Source organism: Pteropus alecto, unplaced genomic scaffold (assembly GCF_000325575.1).
Source record: "Pteropus alecto unplaced genomic scaffold, ASM32557v1 scaffold114, whole genome shotgun sequence".
NCBI lineage: Eukaryota > Metazoa > Chordata > Mammalia > Chiroptera > Pteropodidae > Pteropus > Pteropus alecto.
Window position 1 is genome coordinate 1,842,717 of NW_006435793.1, and position 21,546 is coordinate 1,864,262.

A 21,546-nucleotide genomic window follows, 5' to 3' on the forward strand; every position below is an offset into this window, starting at 1 on the left:
GCTGGTAATTGTCTCCTTCCTCCTTCCCTCTCTCCTTCCCTCCCTTCCTTTTGAGCAAGACACTGAAATACAGCAGAAAAGAAAAGCTTTATTAGAAGCAATAGTACACTTCCAGATGTGGAAGTGGGCCTGAGCAAGAGAAACGTGGCTCAAAGGCTGGTAATTGTCTTATTTCTTGATCTGAGTTGTGGTTACATGAATGTTCACAGTATAATAATTTGTTTAAGGGAATATCAATGTTTTATGCATTTCATAGCACATATATTTCACAGTAAAAGGTTTTAATTATATTTTTAGAAAATAATATTATACTTACTTGTATGGTCAATTAACCTAAAGATAGAAACAAAAAATTGAAAGCATTTGGAGTGGAGTAAATTGAGTAGAAATCTCATCATGAATCTCCTTGCTGGAGATTCATTCAACTGGAGGCTGTAAAGTTTGTAGGAACAGGTATTAGGCCAGTTGTCTTCACCACTGTATCCTCAAGGCCTAGTGAAACAGTGACTTTAGGAAAGTGAATCAAGTTTAGAGAAAATAGTTTTGTGATGCCATAGCAGAAATTATATTGCAGTAGGAAGATCTTTTTTAAAAAGAGAGATAGTTTCTAAAAAGTAAAATTCTGACACTATGAGAAAAGGTTAATCTATTAAGAAAGTGACACCTTAAGAATCCAAAATAGTTGTGTAAGGTGTACTATAATAGGTTCAAAATTTAAGAAACTAGTTTAAAAAAAAAAATGAAAGGAAAGGCATGTGAACAAGGATGAATGCAAGAGTGGTATGAAATGTGGAGAATCGTGTAAGCAAAGAGCCCAGAATGAGCGGAGGCTGGTGAAAAATGTTAAGAACAATAAAAAGGATTTAAAAAAATACATGTAGAGCAAGAAGAACAGGAAAGAAGGTTTAGACCTACTGCTTGGGGCAGATGGTATAATGTTAACAGATGACGCAGAGAAAGCAGAACAACTCAACTCCTATTTTGCTTTTGATTCTTTATTAAGGGGAAATATTCAAAACTGAAAGGGGCATAAGAAACATGATCAAAGACACCTGAGACATCTTACTGTAAGGATCTAGACAGGCTTCTTGAAGAAGGTGAGACTTGAGCTGTCCCTGAAGAATAATACTGGGAAAATAGAACATGCTAAATAGAAAGACTAGACTTGGAAATGACAGAAGTAGAGTAGAGGGTAGAAGCTTTCCATATACTATATTTCATCAATTTTAGGACAGTATCTTTTCCACATTTTAACATCTCTGAAATTGGAATGTATCTTTAAAAAAGCATTGTGCCATTTTTAACTGACACCACTTTTTCTTTCTTAGAGGCACTCAAAATAATGCTATATCTTACAATTAATGGTGCCTTAGATTTAATTTCCTCCCTCAGGCTCTATAGTACCTATGCCAGTCAGAGTAAAGGTCAAAGATCCTAAGTCTTGATTAATCGGCTCATAAATTTTTCAAGGCAAAACTTAAGTTTAAATTTCTCTGTAGCTTATAATAACCTAAAACAATTTACCTTTTAATAGCATTCATTTTGGAATCTACTATTCTGTCTTCTCTTCCATTCTCTATCTGGCCTTGCTTCTCTCTAATATTTTCTTTTCTATTAACTTCTGCTTCCTCTCTCTCTTCCTCGTTCCCTCTGCTTTCCATTGCTTCTCCCTTTTAATTATTTTTTTAAATTAATAAGTAGATAATTCAAGTGTTCTACATGTCTCCTAGTAAAATCAAGAAAGTCATATTTCAATTCTACAAGTTCCGTGGCTGATTTTATTTTGTGTGTTTGTGCTACCTAAGAAACTGGGATAAACTCTCTGTATAGCAGTACCTTTCCAAATGTGGTCTGAAATCTACTGAATCCGAATTGCTAAGGTGCCCAGAAATCTGCGTTTTCAACAAGCTCTGCATCCCCACTGCTATGGAAACTAAGTTGATTAAGTTTCCATGAAAGCCAGGTTAATGTTCTTCAGTGCAGCTATTACAGTAGTAACAAATTTCCAACTTTTTACTTAGTTTCTAAATCTGATCACAAAATTTTTCTTAATGCTAATGTCTTATTATGCCTGAGAAGAAAACAAACCTATTCTACTTACAGTTTCATAATATAATTCCACAGAGTTTGCAGAACAGAGTACTGAAGGGGAGAGAGCTACACAGAAAGAGAACCCTGGAGATATGCAGAGGGGTCACCTCAAGTATTTAGCAGAGCACTGACCAGAACATGTACATGAGGAAGCTACCCAAGGCTGGGAAAAAAAAATCATCAAAAAAGATTAGAGGAAACAGTGTTCAGCACTCATTGAAAGCTGGAAACAGCATCTCCCTCCTTCCACCGGCTAAACTGGAAAAACTCTTAATTCACAGGACATGTGTAAAGCACTCAGGAAGGCTTTACTTCAGTAGTAGGAAAATAATTAGCCCTAGACTGAGCATTACTCTCGTCAATTCTAGTAAATCACAAAAGACCTAAAAGGATCAAACTGTTTCCAAGTAACTATATGCCAGAACAAAGCTTCAGAAAATTTATAGGAGCATGAAAATATTAGCACCCAGCCAGGCAAAGGCCACCCAATCAAAGATCACCAGACCTACAAAGAAATAGGAAAATATGACCCATTAATCAATCAACTGAAACTGACCTATAATTGATATAGATATTCGAATTAGCAGAGGATATTAAAGCAGTTATTATAATTGTATTCTATATAATCAAAAGGTTAAGTAGAGACATGGAAGATATTAAAAAAAGACACAAATCAAACAGAATGGATTAACAACATATTACGCACTGCTGCTGCTAAGACTAGTGAACACAAAGGCATAGAAACTATCCAAAATGAAACACATAGAGGAAAAAAAAATAATCAGGAAATTTTAAAAGAACAACAGTGAGCTGTGAGATAACTTCAAGCAACCTAACATATGTGTTATTGGAGTCCCTAAAGAAGAGAGATGCAGGGGACAGAAAATTATTTGACGAAATAATGGCCAACAAATTTCCAAAGTTGGTAAAAACTATAAACCTTGAGATCCAAGAAGCTCAACAAATTCAAAGCACAAGAAACATGATAAAGAGAAAATCATAAAAGCAACCAAAGAGACATATTACATATAGAAGATCAAAGATAAGAATGAAACCCATTTCTCATTGGAAACAAAGCAAGTAAAAAGATAGCTAAACATATTTAAAGCACTAAAAGAAAAAAGTCAATGTAGAATTCTATATACAGCAAAATTCCTTTTAAAAATAAAGGCCAAATAAAGGTTTTTCAAATACAGGAAAGATGAAAGACTTCATACCAGCAGAACTATATACTCCAAGAAATGTTAAATGAAGTCTTCAGGTAAAAGGAATATGATACCAAATGGAAATAAGGATTTCCACAAAAGCATTAAGCATACCAGAAATGGAAATGACATAGGTAAATATATTAAGATTTTTCTCCTTAATATCTAAATTCTTTGAAAAGATAATCAACTGTTTAAACATTACAAAGTATATAACATACAGTATAAAAAAAATCTGACAACAATAGCATATAGATTGGGAAGGGAGAAACAGGAATATATTGTAAGGTTCTTAAACATATGTGAAACAGTATAATATCACTGAAAGACAAACTGTAATAAGCTGTATAAACCCTAAGGCAACCACTAAAATAACAAAGAGTTATAGCCAGCAAGACAGGAAAGAAGATAAAATGGAACAAAAATAATTAAAAATAAAATGGAAACATCATTAATCAAAAAAAAATTAAAATCACAATGGGATACCACTACAGACTAACTACAAATGGCTAATATTAAAAAGATTAACCATATCAAGTGTTTTCAAGGATATGAAAGAACTGGTGGGAATATAAAATGGTACATCCATTCTGGAAAAGAGTTTGGCAATTTCTTAAAAAGTTAAAGAATAACAACTACTATATGATCTAGTCATTCCACTCATAGGTATTTATCCAAGAGAAATAAAGTCCTTTGTCCATAAAAAGCCTTGAACTCAAATGTTCATAGCAGATTTGTTTATAATAGCCAAAAAACTAGAAACAACCCAAATATCCATCAAAAGATGAAAGGATAAACAAACTGTGGTATATCTATATAACAGAATACCTACTCAGTGATAAAAAGGAATAAAAAAACTGAGACACATTACAACATGGATGAACCCCAAATTATTTATGCAGAGTGAAAGCCAGCCCCAACCTCCCAAACGAACAGGAGTGCATATTGCATGAATCTACTTATATAAAATTGCACGAAATCTAAACTAACGTATACTGACAGAAAGCAAGTTAGTAGTTGCTTGGGCACTGGGGGTTAGGGGTAGGGGAGTGTGTGCATGTGTAAAGAGTGGGGAGGGATACAGAGGGATGTGGGAGGGAAAAGCAAGAAGGAGGGTTACAAAGGGGTATGAGAAAACTTCTGGGGGGCAAAAGATATATTCATTATCTTGACTGGGGTGATGGTATCACAGTGTACGCATATGTTAAAACTTATCAAATTGTGTACTTTACTGTATGTCAATTACATCTCAAAAAAGCTGTTTGGGAAAAAGCAGAAAGAAAAATGCAAATAATAACATATATTATTTATACATAGTTACATGCACAGAAATAATAAATACTTAAATCGAGGGAAAAGATTTCCTTCAGATAAAGACAGGAACAAGGTAAATAGAATCAAGGAAGAGTACGTACACAAGGGACTTCAGTGGTGTTTCTAAATTTTCTTCAAAAATAAAAAGGAAAGAAATTGTGGCAAAATGTTAAGATTTGACAAATTTTACTGATGAGTACATCGGTGTTATATTATTTTTATTATTTGCTACATTTTTGTATGTTTGAATTATATGTGTGTGTAATTTTCCAAAAAGGTACTTCACTGGTAAGGTTGACATGTCATAATAGTTCCTTATTTGTTTGTCAAGCTTGTGAGTTCAAAATCATTTACCAGGGCTACAAAGAAAGGAGATAAAAATCTAACATATCAGGCACCGGACATTCTACACAAAACTGTACATGTGTGCATTTGCATTTTTCTAAAAAGTACACTTAAATATGCTCATTATTAATTAGCCATCTAACTTGTATTCTTGCTTTCATCCTTGTCCCCTTAGAATCTATCCTTTTCATAACAGTCAAGGTGATCTTTTAAAGTATCAGGTCATCTTCTGCTCAGAACCTTCCAAGTGCTTTCGACCCAACTTCAAGTCACCACATCCTGCAAGGCCTTCCATAATCAGTCCCAGCTGATCTCTTCGACTTTATCTCCTATACTCTCCTTGCTCACACCAGCCACACTGACCTCCTTACCACTCCCTGAATATGTCACACATCCTCTCACCTCAGTGTCTTTGCATTTGATTTCCCCTCTGCCTGCAAAAGTCTATTCTCCATGGTTTATGTTACTTCCTTCAAGTCTTTGTTCAAATGTCATCAGAAATATTATACAACCAATCTATATATAAAAGAACACTCATCACCTTCTGTGATTCTTTGTTTCCTTTAACCTGCCTAATGTTTACTTCATAGTACTTATAACCATCTAAATAGTATATATTTGTCTACTTAAAAAATTATGTCTCTGCTTTCTCCTTTACCACCCCAGAATATAAGCTCAATGAGAACAAGTTTTCTTGTTTTGCTTACAGCTATAACCCTATTATCTAGAATAGTATCTCGAACATAGTAGATGTTCAAATATTTCTGCCCTTCTAATAATCAGGTCAGAAAGGCAGATATTATGCCTGGTTTTGAAAATCTGCAGAAATATCCACAAGTTAGATAAACGAAGTAAGTTTTAAAAGAAGAAAGTATACCAACTCAGTAATTAATAAGCTTTGCAGTATGCAAGTAGTAAACTGCAAATTATAGCCAAACTTTCAGTAAAATAAAGGTGACATATTTCCCTCTCTTCAGTTTTATAACTAAAGTTAATAAGCAGTTATGACTTTTTTCTCCTTCCATAAATATCCTGAAATTTCAGCCTAAAGATTAAACTATATGTTTAAATATGTTCTTATCTATCCTGATAATTATAAAAAGTAATTATTCTTAATTAAAATTCTGAAAATGGCTAATTATGTGTTTAATGATTAAAAGGAGAATGGTTATGCATATATTTGCCTTTGTAAAATATTGATTTAAGGATTCCTAATGTGTTTTTACAACATGCAATTTTGAGAGCAAATTGTGTACCGTAAGAAACATTTGGTATCATAATAATTAATCTGATTTCTTTAACAAACATAGAGCACAAGTCCACTGGTAAACATTTAAATAACTTAAACACATTCTAGACATCATATAATTTATTAAGAGCTCCACAGTTATAATTATTTAATTAAAATAAATCTAGACTATGCTCTACTTGTATTACCCTACTAAGGTATTACTACACTAAGGTATTGATAAAAATGTAATGACTTCACACTTATTTCAACATTAAAAGGCACCAAAAGGAATATACATAGCTTAAAAAATATTAACTGAACCACTAAAAGGAGTAAAAATCAAGAGAAAAAGGCCTCCGTTGATTTTCTCAACAAATATCTAATGAAGACCCACTGTATAGGTATTAAGGGACATACTCCATTTTCTATCCACCAGAGTTAATATTAAAAATAATTCCAGATTGGATTCCTGCACTACCACTTATGAAAGTATTTTTCAGACACATAATAACTTAAAAATTTACCTCCCAGTTACCCTTTCTGAGAGAACTACTGAAAGATGTACTCTAACAAAACAACGGAGTAAACCAAAACTGAGGAAGATATCATATTAAAGAAAACAGGGACCCAAAACAGTGATCAGCTGAGGAAGTCCCAGAACAGCAGTTGTGCAACAAATCTAGAAAGTGAGTCCAGATTGGAACTGAGGAAAAAGGGCTTCAGGAGGAAGTCCTCAGGATAAAGAATGGAAGTGATGTACCTGAGCATATGAAAAATATTACTGATTGCATGTGGCAGAGATATGGAGCATTTAGGAGAAAAACACTGCAAATACACAGAAAGCCAGGCAACTAAAAAAAAAAAGTGAGGCAATCATTAACTTCAAAAAAGCAAAAGGCTGTACTATATTTCACTATTTGCCTTAAGAAAAAATAATATCTATATAATCAAAATGAGAAACTAATTGCTAAATTAACGAAAAATTATAACATATGTAATTATATAAGGGGAAAGGAAGTAGGGGAGCAAAGTGAAAAGCTAGATCTCCACCTACTATGGCAAGAAGTGAAGAGATAATGCCAAAACCTGATTAATTAAGAAACACCAGTCTCCACATGGTATTTAGGAATAAAGAACTAAAAACTAGGAAATCTGGCCAAAGGAATTAAAAGTGGTTTCTTCCAAGTAGGACTTAGGGATGGATAAGGATAGGGTACTATAAACCTTTTAATTTTTTTTTTTTTTGGCTTTTGTAAAATAACTGTGTAAATATATTTTTAAAAATTAATTTAAAATATTTAAAATTTATCAAAAAGCCAATAACTGCAATGAATGGTTACAATACTATATTAATTCAATAATATAACAGAAAGATCAATATCTTCAAGTTATAAGGAACTCTTAAAAAAAGACAACGTAATATAATATATGCAAGGGACATGAACAGGCAATTTACAAAAGAAATATTACTATCCTACGCCCATATCAAAAAACCTTTTACCCTTCAAAGCAACATAACAAAAACTCTAGATTAAAACAAAAAAGCAGCAATATTTTAAACTCATTAGTAAAAGTTTGAGAAACAGCTAATACTAATGTTTGTAAGGTTTGTTGTGGAAAATGCCATGATTGTGGGAGTGTAAGCTGATGTATCATTTCTGGAGGAAATTTTGGTAATATGACTCAAAATCTTAAAAATATGTATGACATTTGATTCAGTAATTCCTGCTAAAAATTCATTCTTAAGAAATTAGTTATAAATATGCATAAAAGAATTCAGCTACAAAGATATTTATTTTAGCAAATTTTCTTAAGGCTTTTTCATACTGATTTACTAAAAACATTATAATAGCCTTACCTGAACTGTACGTCCTGCATTGATATGCTCTTCGTGCAACTTGTCCCAGATTCTGCATCGCTGATACTACAGAAAAGAGAGGGGAACGGTACTGAATTTCTGTTTTCCCAATAAAGTGATTATCTCTAGTTACTAGAAAAATCCACACTCCCTAATATCGGCTAGAAAGTTATTGACTTGGTAGTGGCAGTTAACTGTCCAAAGACCACGCCAGTAGGAAATTTTCAAAAACATGACATACACAATTCTGGCAAATGGTAAAACAAACAAAATTCACTAAAGACTATTTATTTTACCAAAAGAGAGCATGAATTTTGTCTATATTGCAAACTCTTTGGAGATAAAAAAATAAACAATGAGAATGTAAAAGAATATGAAAAATAAAAATATCAAGAGCATTCATCAGATAATCTTACTGTAAATGAAGAATTTTAAATGTCAATATTGAAAATAAAATCTGATTTTGAGAAAAAGTAACATTGATACTGAAGACAGAATGTAAAAAATGAGAATAAACATTTAATATGTATGTTTGTTTTTACTAAGCCAATGTTTAGCTTTCAGCTTCATCCAAGAAACTTGATGAGCATGATAATGGAAAATGTTTCATTTGACAGGAACCATAGCAAAACATCACAACATTACAGCAGACTACTATCTGGAATAGAAACATCAACACCAAACATCACAACATCACAAATTATTTTTGGTTGAAATAAAAAGTCCAAATAATTAAGATGTTAACAGATGTGAATAATGATATTAAACACATTTTTGTTATACTACATATCAAAAAAATAAATCAACTTAGAAATATTTTGAAGAGTCAGAAACATGAAAATGCCCTATACATGCCTCGCAGACATACTAGATAATAAAAGTAGAGCAATAAAAAAATTTCTAGGGCATTTTTATATTCTTTATTCTGTATATTCTTTAAATTTGGTAGTGAATAATGCTGCAAGAAAAAGCAATCTTGTTTGATACTCTTAAATTTATTGACCTCATCTAAGAACAATAGCTATTAAGCTTAAAAATAATCTAACTATATTAAATACTATACTTGATAAATATGTATTTAATATAGTTCAATTATTCTTAAGCTTAATAAAATTAGGAATAGTATTACCATATGACCCAGCAATCCCTCTTCTGGGTATCTACCCCAAAAATTTAAAAACATTTATCCATAAAGATATATGCACCTGAGCGTTCACTGTAGCAATATTCATGGTGGCCAAGACATGAAAACGACCAAAGTGCTCTTTAATAGATGACTGGATAAAGAAGACGTGGTACATATATACAATGTAATATTATTCAGCCATAAGAAAAGATGAAATACTGCCATTTGCGACAAATGGATGGATCTCGAGATTATCATGATAAGCAAAATAAGTCAGACAGAAAAAGTTGAGAACCATATGATTTCACTCACACGTGGGATATAAAACTGAAAGCAACAAACAAACAAGACAAACAAACAAAAACTCATAAACAGAGACAATAGTTTAGTGGTTACCAGAAGGTAAGAGGGGAGGGTGGGGAGGTAGATAAGGGTAAAGGGGGTCAAATATATGGGGAAGAAAAGAAATTTGACTTTGGGTGATGAATGTACAATGCAACACACAGATAATGTATTATAGAATTGCACTCTTGAACCCTATACAATTTTATTAACCAATGTCGCCCCAATAAATTTAATAAAAAATAAAAATAAAACATTTGAAAAATAAAAACCATTATCCAAACATATTTAAAACCACTATCAAACTACTCTAATGTATAAGAAAAACTGAACTGATGTCATCAGATCCAGTATGAATGTTCTTTTAGAAAATGTTATGATATTCATAAAAAGATGAGAATAGAAGCCAAAGATACATATTTAAAAATAAACAGCTTTTAAATTTATTACTCAATACTACCCTGTCATGATATTTTAAGAAAAATTAGAAAAGAGTTGAGAATTCAGGGAGGCCAGAGCTACTAGAATTCAAGGGGCAGAACATCAAAGAACCAGGTGACTATGAGTAAGAGTGGAAAAACCTTGCAATATACTGGACATCAGGTAGAATACCCCAAAGTATTGGCCTTTATAGAGAAAAATTAGCCCTGTAATAAAGGCTGTTCTGATTCTACATGAGAAAGCTTAAAAGAAAGCCTCAAAAATATCAGACTATTCCCAAATAACTCAAATGTGTCTCAGAATAAAATTCAAAAATACTTACGGGTATTTAACCTATTTCCCGTTTAGAAAAAAAAAAAGTGAAGCTCATTGCCAGCATTAATTTTACATAAACGCACTCTGAGGCTGAGGCAAATCTGACTGGTTTTCAATGTGAAAATAAAATATGAAAACTGAGTTATTGGAGTTATTTCTAAACAGAACTTGTCTCTAATCCTAATGTAACAGAAATGTATACATAAATCAGATTCATCAAATAAATCTTCGGCTAACAACTGTTCAAGAACAATGTTAACATCTTGAGCAGGCATGTTGCATTTTGTAGGATTTGACATTTTCAGCAAATGAGAATTATTATATTTTGTAAATGGAAATACCACTACTAAAAACAGAATGCTAAAAATAGAATGATGTAATTTGTTTCCAAAGACTATCAATGCACTAGAGCGATACAACAATAATAATAAAAGTGAGATATTTTGTGGCAAATTTTAGGGGTAAAGTTAGGACTGTAATCTGAGTTATCTTGGGATGAACACTGCAGCTGCAAGCGCCTCCGGCAAGTATTCTAGAGGAAAACAGGAAATGGGTTAAAAATATTCAGTATCTAAGTTCACAATGTTTGGCATCCAATAAACAATTACCATGTATGCAAAAAAATCAAGAAAATACAATCTGTAATGAGAAAAATCATTCAACAGAAACAGAAATTCAATAAAACTCTAACCAAGAATAATGAAGGAAACTATACTAATGCACACTATAGTAAAATTACTTAAAATAAGTGATTTAAAAAAATCTTAAAAGCAGCCAAAGGAAAGAAAGACACATGAAGTACAGAGGAACAAAGATAGGAATGACAAAAGACTTCTCATGAGAAATAATGCAAGCCAGAAGACAGTGGAAACAACATCTTGAAAGTACTGAAAAACAAATCTAAAATTCAACCTAGAATTCAATATCCAGAAAAAATATTTTTTAAAAGTGAAGGCAAAATATTATTTTTCAAACAGAAAAAAGCTTTAAAAATTCATCAGCAGGAGACCTGTACAAGAAATGTTAAAGAAAGTCCTTCAGGCTGATGGAAAATGATACCAAATAGAAATGTGGTTCTACACAAAGGAATCAAAGGAGCATTAAAATGATAAATACATGTGTAAATACAAAATGTGTTTTTTTATTTTTAAGACCTCTTTGAAAGATAACAGCTTAAAACAAAAATAACAATGTATTGTGGGGTTAATAATATACATAGAAGTATAAAATAAATGACAACACTACAAAGAACCTAGAAGAGAGGAAATGAAAGGTTATAAGGTTCATATAATATACATGAAGTAATACATACACACACTACTGGAAGGTAGAACATAATAAGTTAAAGATGAATACTCTGAACTATAAAGCAACCAACTAAAAAATAAAAATAAAAAATAAAGAAGTATAATTAGTAAGCCAAAAAAGAGAAAATACGGAATCGTAAAAATACACAATCCAAAAGAAAGGCGTAAAAGGGGGACACAGAACAAATGGGACAAATAGACAAAAATAGCAAGATGATAGATTTAAAGACAACCATTCGACAAAAATGTCTATTCATTAAAAACTTCTCAGCAAACTAAACGTAGAAGATAGAGGCATCTACAAAATCCCTAAAGTTAACACCATGCTTAGTGGTGAAAGACCATTCCCTAATCTTGGGAACAAGGTAAGGATGTCTGATCTCAGCACTCCTATTTAATACCACCCGGGAAGCCCTAGTCAGCACAATAGGTAAAAGAAAGAAAAGAAGGAAGGGAAGGAGGGAGAGGGGAAGAAAGAGGGGAGGAGAGGAGAGGGGGAGAGAGAGACTGAGAGAGAGGGAAAGGAGGAAGATGGGGAGGGAGGTTAAGTTTGAGGGAGGGAAGGCAGAAAAGAGAGAAGGGGAGTTAAGATCCTCAAGAGTGGGAGAGAAAGAAAAAGAAAAAAGAAAGAAAGAGAAAGAAGAAAAAAAGGAAAAAGAAGAAAGAAAAAGGAAGAAAGGAAGAGAAAAAGGAGGAAGGAAAAGAAAGAAGGAGGGAAGAAGAGAATAAAGTAGTTTGTCTTCACAGATGACATGATTATCGATATAGAAAATATCAAAGACTCTACAGAAAAGCTGTGTAATATTAACAGACAGCACAATGATTGCAAGCCATAAACTGAGGATTACTCACGTAATGAACATAAATATCTAACCCATTTTGTAAGTAAAAGTGATTCACCTCACAGTGCCTACCAAATACTAAAAATACAAAACCCAAAACAAACACAAAGGATATATCCCAATCTCCTAATGCATTAGAAACTATTAACTGATGGTGCCAATGCTGAGTATATGGGTAGGCTAACTTACTTGTTAAGTAACCCATTTCCAAGTATCGACCTTGCATTCAGGAAGTTTTCCATATATCTTAACCCTCTCAATAACCCTATGAGGAAGATTTTATTTTTAATTTTACAACTCTACAAAGATCATGGGTATTTTTAGCTTTCCCCTGAATAATTAAATTGGTGTATTTATATCTGACTGAGGATGAAATCAATCAGGACATGTTCCACAGAAATAATTAAGTTGGGTTTTCAAGAAAAAACAATGTTTGAAAGGTGAACATATGGGGTGGATATTGCTAATAAATGTAGGAAAGAAAGCAAAAATTAATTCCACTCCATTTTTTTTTAATCTTCCTTCTTTGAAAAAAAAAAATGACCTTCAAAAGAGAACAGTCTACAATAAACATGATTAAGAGAAAAATGAAAACCAAGAAAATGTAAAAACAAACCTACATACTTCAAATGAGTCCGAGTTAACAGGCCCTAAGAAATTACATCAAGTGAACCAAAAGACCTTGCAAATGTGATCAAAGAAACACGGTGACCTATCTATGAGGAACTCTGAAGAATTGGAATGGCTCCTAGAGACCAGCAAATACTGACCTAATTTTCACAAAAGAAAGTATCTTTAAAACACTGCAGACTGTAAATCTTGGGGGAAATTTTATATCAGATTATCAGAGAGATGTCTTGTGAGAACTTGGAGAAATGGTGGCAGTATATTAGACTGCTCTGCCCTTTTCTTGTCCAACATTTTTCATCAATGCCTTGAAAACAAAGAATGTTAAAAATTACCAAATTTGCCGATGACATAAACTAGAAGGAATAATTACATAGAGGAAAGATCACAATTCCACATAAGAACAAATGTAACAACAATAAATGTAAAGCCTAGCATTTAAATTAAAAAGGGCAACTGCACAAGAAATGAATATGTTCGGGCACAATAGCTGAAGTTCACATTTAAAAAGTTCTATGGATTTTATTTAGTTAATTACAAAACCAATAAAAATAGCCAGCAATACGAAATGGCTTCTAAAACAACTGATGTAACCTTAGGCTGTATGCATGCATACGTATATTCATTCATTCAACAGTTTTATTAGGAGCACATTATGTTTCAAGCACACTAGAAGTTTAACATATTTACCAACACAGTAATCTTAAGAAAGTAATTAACACTCTAAGTCTGCTTCCCCACCTAGAAAAGGAAGACAATAATAAAGCTAATGTATAAGGATTCTGTGAGGATTAAATGATATGATATATATAAAACCCCTAACATAGCACTTGAATAAAAACAACAGCTATGATCTTTGCTATTATTATTTGCTCACTTGTCAAATAAACTGTAGAAGAGATTAATGTCTTGGGTGGAGGCTGAACTAGATGATTTTACCTCTTATAACAAAATTCTAAGCAAAATGAGGAATAAAATCGTTTAGACTTGCTACACAATGTTTTACCTAAATTAGGTTAAATTACTAAAATATATATTTTCAAATCTTTGGAGAGAACAACTTAAAGTGATTTAAATATGTGTGAAAAAAATTAAAAAGAAGTAACTCTTTTAAAATTTAGTTAAGTTGGGACCACTGACAAAGATTTCTAAACTGCAGTTTTTACAAAATGTCATTTTTGTACTGTCTATTTGCACAGCACCACTATATAGATAGTTTAAAACAGTGTTATAATGAAGGAGTTAGGATGCTTTTAGATGCAAAAACACCAGAAAACTCAAAATTTTAAAATGGCTTTAATAATAAGAACATTTATTATACCACGTAAGAAGCCTAGAAGTAGGATAATTCAGAAGCTTCAAAAGTCCTCAAGCACCTAATTTCTTTCTGCTTTACTATCTTCAACAGAGTTTTGTCCTCAAACTTGCTGCCTACTAGACATAGTTCCAGATACAACAGACACAAGACCAGTGGAAGCGGGAGGACTATTTCTTTCCATGTATATCTTTATAACAGTAGAAAAATCTTTTTCAGCAATTTCCATATTCCAAACAGGCTTTCTTTCCCTCAAGTCTTCTCAGCCAAAACTGTTGGATATATCTACTGTTCATCATTAATCAAACACTGACAAGAATGAAATTGCCCCCATTAGATTCTTTATCATTCACCACCTGTGCTGAGGCTTTCCTATCCTCAAACACAGAGGAAGGCAAACTGAATCAGGTTCTGTCAGAAAAAAAAAAGAGGTAGAGAAATGTGATTAAAAGATTGAAATAAACATTCTCAGACTAAAAAGAGAAATGGAAAAGGTTTTGTTGCAATCAAAAGTTAAAAAACAAATCAATAAAAGTAAGTCAAAAAACAAAAAAATCAATAAGACTGATTATGTCTGATTTTGTACCATATAGTTCATACTTCCTGAATAGTCTATGCCAACTCATTTTCATGTCTTATCATTCTCTAAATACTTCCTACCTTATTTTCTTAGACTGTAAACTTGAGAATTAGAAACCTAACTTTTTACATTTTCAGTGTTAATATAAGAAACAACAAACACCATCACTTACGAAAAGCTAACATATATTTTTTTCCTGTAATAATTTCCCTTCTCATTAAACCTGGCAAATTGAACACATTCATCTCTACTCTTTTCTAAAACCCAACTAAAATAACAGTAAAGAACTTTCAAAGGTATAAATTCACAAGAATGAGAATACAATTAAAGAAACCAGTTGACAAAAAATTTTAACAGAATTTTGGAAGCTGAAAAGAGAAAGAGTATGAACATGTAATAATTGACTTAGCTGACCACAGAAAGCTGAAAGCTAAGGCTGCAGAAGGGGTGGATAGTGGGACAAAGTGGCAATAAGAAGCAAGCCAACAAACATAGCACCACTCCAAAAAGACTCAGTAACCAGAGGTACCACCTACCAGGTAACCGGGTGGATGTGGGGCCAAAAGCAGAAGGGCTGGTTAAAAGTTTATGTAAGGAACAGGTAGTCTCTCAGATGCCCTCTCCATAAGCCCAGGCAACTGCACTGCCACTATCACCACAGAAGAACACACTCCAAAAGATTATCTGGTGGTTCTCATTAAAATAGATCCTCACCTGTCCACCCCTGCAGGTAACAAGGCCCCTACTACTACCCTGCTACACACACACACACACACACACACACCCCTTCCAATTAGTACTTGTAAATATTAACAGCTAACCAAGTAAAGCCTATAAGTCTGTAAGCTACCACCAAAGGAGGAACAAAAAAAAGGAAGAAAGGGAGAAAGAACAGAGGAGGGAGAGAGGTAAAGAGAGAGAAAAGAAGAAAGAAAAAAGGTAAACAGAAAAGAGACAAGGAAGCAAAAGAAAACTTAAAAAATAATAATAATTTCACCATAGAGAGATGATATGATACTGCATCCATGAAACACGAGCCGTCTCTTTAAAAAAAAAAGAGAGAGAGGAGATTTGAGAGAAAAAAGAACATAGAAATAATATGATTCTGGTTATTTCATTTTAACTGAAATGTGGATGTGAGAGCTGGAGCCAGAGCTGCCATTTTACATGCAAGATAGAAATAAGAGGATTGGACAGCAAGTTTTTAAAAAGCCTGGGTCTTTAATGACTGTTGAGCTGCCTAGACCATCTCCATAAGTATAAGAGATTAAAAATGAAAACAAAAACAAAAAACCTCTGTCATATTTCATACACTATATTGGGGTTTTCTTCCACTTGCACTTCCAACTATATACTAATACAGTACATGCTACAAAATAAGTTTTCCCTCAAGCCCCTACAATATGAAACAAAGAAAATTACCTTCCAACTTCACTAACTTATTGTTCCTACTAACTATGTTGAAGTCTATCTTACATTAGCCAAGAAAGCTGAATACTAACACTTCAAATTTCAGGATTACATTCTAATCAAGTCTATCTTGTGTAATAAAACGTAATGCTGAAGGACCTATGGAATACAGTCCCAGGTGTCCACAGCACACTACTCTCATTGTTTTCGGATGTTGCAGAATCACTCCACTAAGGCTTACTTTCAATTTCCCTTCAGTCTGACTTTCTTCTTTTAAATTCACATTGGATGACTGATGGCTAACATAATAAATATTTTATCTTTCTACACCCTTCCCCCAGGAAGAATATGACTTTTTTGAAAATGAGGCACCATTAGACACCTGGAGTCCAAAATTAATTCTTAACTCTTTTGTCCACAGTGAACACTACCGCTTTTAAATGCTTTTACATTGCCATACCTAGCTATTAAAACATGTTATTCAATTTTATATAGATAAAAGTCACTTTCATAACTAAACTAGAAATACTAGAGACAGCAGAATGACCAAGAATATGAGATAAAACATAGATAAGTATGAGTTTTAACTGCTTAGCTTCAGACACCATCACTTATATAGTAAATTACAATTATGCTAATATTGTCTAACATTTTCACAATAAGTAAAAATTTCACAAAATGCTGAAGGAAAACTGTTCTCCTAAAGAAATACCAATGTAACTCTAGAATAATTTTCTTATGAAATCTGGCACAACTAACCAAATCAGTAATAGACCCATTCCTATCCTCACCTACCTTTCTCTTAGGGTTTTGACTTTTCCACTTATGACTGATTGGGTGGTACATGTGGCTATGCTCTTAGAATAATGATAGCAGGCACTTTCATGTAGAATTAATATAAGAAAAAGGAAATCTAAAACATGCCAAACCTCAAAGGTAAAACAGGACAAAGAAGGGAAGAAATGGTCTCAGTAGACCACAGTCTACCTATTTCTGCCTTTCAAAATCAATTCTGCCAATTCTTGTCATCTTTGTAACTGAGTACTTCAAAATGAGCTCAGGACTTTGACACACATACCTTATCAAACCTCCCACCCAGATATGATCAATCAAAAGTAAACAACTCTATTTCTATATTGTTAGAGTGCTAAAAGAACTAGCCCTCCTCATTAATCAAAGCATGGAATCCTTTAATTTGTTTCTGCTTATAACCAGAATAACCAGTTTACCAGACAACGCCCCCATCCTTATATGTTATAGTTGTTATTGCTTATGGATAAAGAAAACAGAAATTAAAGTATGACAAAATATTATTTTCATCAAAATATTCTTGGCACTTATATTCCATACTTTTTAAAAATACTTAAATACTAGGAAGACATGGTATCTATGAAAGAAAAAAGTTAACATTATTACTTGTATAAGGTAGTCATTAGAGGGTGATAAATATTGTTTACATTAAAAGGCTTAATAACCACTTCTATTATCCTCCTCAAAAAAAAAAAAAAAAAATCAGTGGAGGGCCACACAGCTTAAAATTTATACTGGGGGAGGTCTTTTTGAAAAACCAAATACCACTGAACTGTCCCACATCGAATAAGATATATAACTTATCAAAATCAATGCATCAACTCAGTAAATCTGATGTTTTCATAAATGCATTTCATAAATCCCGCAACCATTCCACCAGACCCTGGCCAGTCCAGGTTCTATGCAACCTTTGCCATAATCCCCGAGACTACTTCTTCCCTCCACCTATTTCCTAAACTGATCTCTAGGCAATACTTCTCAATTTGGGACTTTCCTCAAAGAGAAGAAATGAAGTTGGGAAATTCCCTCATATCACACAACAATTTGCCTTTTTAATCTACATGCACCTGAAGAGGATAGGAGTTACTGACAGACATACACTCAGGTTCAAAAAACTTGTCATGGGGTGAATGAAATTAAAGTAAGCCCCTTAGCCACCTGATGGTGCATTATCAAACAGTTTGCATTTTAATTATTAACTGCCTAATATGTCAGCAACCAAAAAAAAATGCAGACCAATTTCTTATATATCCCTAGCTAAAAAAGAAATCGAGAGGTATATTTTCAGAACAGAAAAAACAGATGAAAAAATGAATAATATTGCTAAATCAACAAGAACTAGATGTTTTAGCAAAGATTCTAATATTCTGAATTCAACTAAAATGTACAACAAATATAAATTGGAATATGTAACTGTTTTTTTTGTGGTAGAAAATGGAAAAACTCACCTTCTCAATATTTATCTGGTGCTTTCTTAACCTCTCCAAGTCTGTTGGAATTACTATTTTAATGAATTTCTGGATAGCTGGTTCAAAACGGCGTAATTTCACTTTTTCTTCATCTTCAGACATCCTAAAAAAATGTTATGTCACTTCTACTTGCAACAACTGTCTTCTCTTCTCATCCAGAAAAACCTAAAAGGAAAATATTTATTTAAGAATGTTTTTAAAAGAGTCTTATTGTTTTCAAAAGCCAACTGTTAGGTAATTTTGTAATTTATTCTAAATATGCATTCAACTTAATGCTGAACTTAAGTGACCTTTTAAAGAAACCTTTTATTTTAAAACCTTTTTTTCCCCCTCTACAAAAGAAATGTATATTCACTTTAGAATGTTTAGAAAATATGAAAAAGAGAATAAAATCAACAATCATCTGCTCACCCATAGTTAACTACTCTTTTTTTCCTCCCTCCCACCCCCTACTCTTTCCATTTTGATGTATGTCTTTCCAGATCATTTTTTATATAAGAATGTATATATGTAAATACCTTTTTTAAAAAAACTAGAAGTGTACTGCCCAAGTTTTCATTTTCCAATGTATGTATCTTGGATACTGAATAGCCTTTTCGAAAAAGGTGTCACACAGCAAAACTGGAAGAAAAAATTTCATTCTTAACATTTCTGCTTGTATCAAACTTCATTTCTAATGTCACCATAATGTATCTGTCTGATTATATACTTTAAACGTAACATAGTATGCAACTCTTCTCATTAGTGTCCTTTAAATAACCTCCTCCCTTTCTTACAAAGTGATTAGATTTTCTACAACCAAAACAAATAACCAGTGACACAGCTAGAATAAGATTCCAGGATTCCTTAGAGCACAATCGAATGCTCTAATTTACCAGTAGGTTTCTACCAGTGTTCTAGAAAGTCCAAAGGTATGCCTTTGGGGCCAGGGTAGGAGAGGGTAGGAGTTGGCAAGTGAGTAGGCTCCAGGACCGCATACCTGCTCCAAATAGAGAAAATTTACTTATATCTATTTCATAAATTTGAGTTTTCAAGATTTTATATAAAGGGCTCCACTGCTTAACCAAGCTTGAAAACCACCGTTTGTGCACCATGGTTTCATATCATCTTATTAGCCACGACCTCTTCCATATTTAAAAAAAAATTAACTTCCCGGATAGTACTTGGATGGGAGACCACCTAGGAAGACCGGGTGCTATAGGTATACACAAACAAGCAAACAAACAAATAAATAACTTGACCATGTTAACTTCATTGGGTTGATGTCTTAGACCAAGGTCTGTAGAGATAGGTGTTCACAAAAAGACTTTAAAGAGTCACTGAATCTTTATGAAAAATTGTGAATGTATTTTTGAGTTATTTTGGAGGACAGAGCCCATTGCTTTCATCAAATTATCAGAGATTTATCACTCCAGAAATATTAAGAACTATTACTCTAAGTAATGTTCCGTTTCTCTCCTTTCTTTCACAGTTAACAATCTCGAAGTGCTGATTATATAGACTATCTCATCTACTTATAATCTAGGTTTTATGTCTGATCTAAGCTCAACGGCAAAAAAGGAAAATCTCCAGACACTAAAAACAGAGCCCTACAGCTACAGATATAAGTGGGAATTGGACATACATGGAGAAGCAAATTGCCAAAAGAGTTAGTTCTCAGACCCAACAGAACAGGAACATTCTTGAGAGACAAGAGAGAATAATCTAAAAAAAAAAAAAAAAAAATCAAAATAAGTACATTTTAAAATATTCAAAGATATAAAGAAAGGAATAGATCTTTTTTTAAATTAGGTAATTTTATAAAACAGTAACAGGCCAATATAAAAATGAACCAAATAAAATTTCTACCTAAAAAACTCTACTCAAAAACCTCAAAAGATGAGTTAAACAGTAAACTCTGTAGCTGAAGAGAGAATTACTGATTGGAAGATATTGGTCAGAACATAGAAGACAAAAGAGATACTTAATATAAAAAGAAGATAAGAGACATAAAGGATAAAATGAGAAGCTAAACAACAAATAAGAGTCCCATAAGGAAAAAATAAAGTGGTGAAAAGGCATTATTCAAAGAGAATATGCTGAGAATTAAGATGTAGGACCTCAAATTGAAACTGCACATAAGCTCCAAGTAGCATAAGAAAAAAAAATTACCCGAATACATGGAAGGAAAATTGCAGAACATGAAGGACAAAGACAAAATCTTAAAAAGCAAATCAGAGATAAAAGACACTTAAAACTAAAACAACAAAAGCAGCAATCTTTACATCAAAGCAAGATATCAGGAGACAGGAATATCTTCAAAGTGTTGAGGGAGATGGTCTACTGAAGGAAATTATTATTCAGAAGTGAAGGAAAAATAATAATTTTCAGACATATGAAGACTAAGTTTAATATCAAGCCCTTCATTAAAAGAACTACTAAAAATGAATACTTTAGCAATAAAGAAAATAAACCCAAAAGTGGGGAATGGCAAGGAACAATGAATAAAGTACAGTTACTGAATGAATAAATGAAAAAGATTTATTTTTAATAATTTGATTAAGTATAGTAAAAATGTTTCCATTTATTTTTCTATAGTGCATCTTTTTATAATATACACATAGTATTACATTACATAGATGGTCCATAATGTAATCATCTATTGTTGGCCATTTAGGTTGTTTTTAATTGTCCACCATTATAAGCAATGCCACAGTGTAAATAACCTCCTTACACACAAATCTATATTACTATCTGTAATTATTTCTTTAAATACCTGGATATATCAAAATGTTTTTAAACATACCTGGTGCTCAACTGATGCTGATGGGACTAAAATGTTTCTTCACATGCCCCTGCTTCACCATTTGTAATCCTATCACTCTAGTCAAACACCACAATATGCATAGCACATTGAGTGTCTTAACTAGCCTGCCTTT

The 21,546-nt window shown here is 32.7% G+C and overlaps 1 protein-coding gene across 12 annotated transcripts in view; it reads right to left on the reverse strand.

Annotated features, from left to right (window-relative positions):
* Positions 1-21,546, reverse strand: part of STX17 (syntaxin 17) — a 51,431-nt gene that overhangs the window by 26,019 nt on the left and 3,866 nt on the right. For 6 of the 12 annotated variants that reach the window (XM_015589102.2, XM_015589096.2, XM_015589104.2 and 3 more), the window contains exons 2-4: positions 19,147-19,249; positions 18,608-18,793; positions 8,045-8,110 (exon numbers count right to left, since the gene is read on the reverse strand). In XM_015589102.2, coding sequence (XP_015444588.1) covers positions 8,045-8,110; positions 18,608-18,730 — 189 coding nt within the window. In that variant the 5' untranslated portion in view covers positions 18,731-18,793; positions 19,147-19,249. Of the gene's footprint in view, positions 1-8,044; positions 8,111-18,607; positions 18,794-19,146; positions 19,250-20,252; positions 20,333-21,546 lie in introns of all 12 variants that reach the window. The other 6 variants (XM_025046576.1, XM_015589095.2, XM_015589098.2 and 3 more) reach the window with 2 other exon arrangements.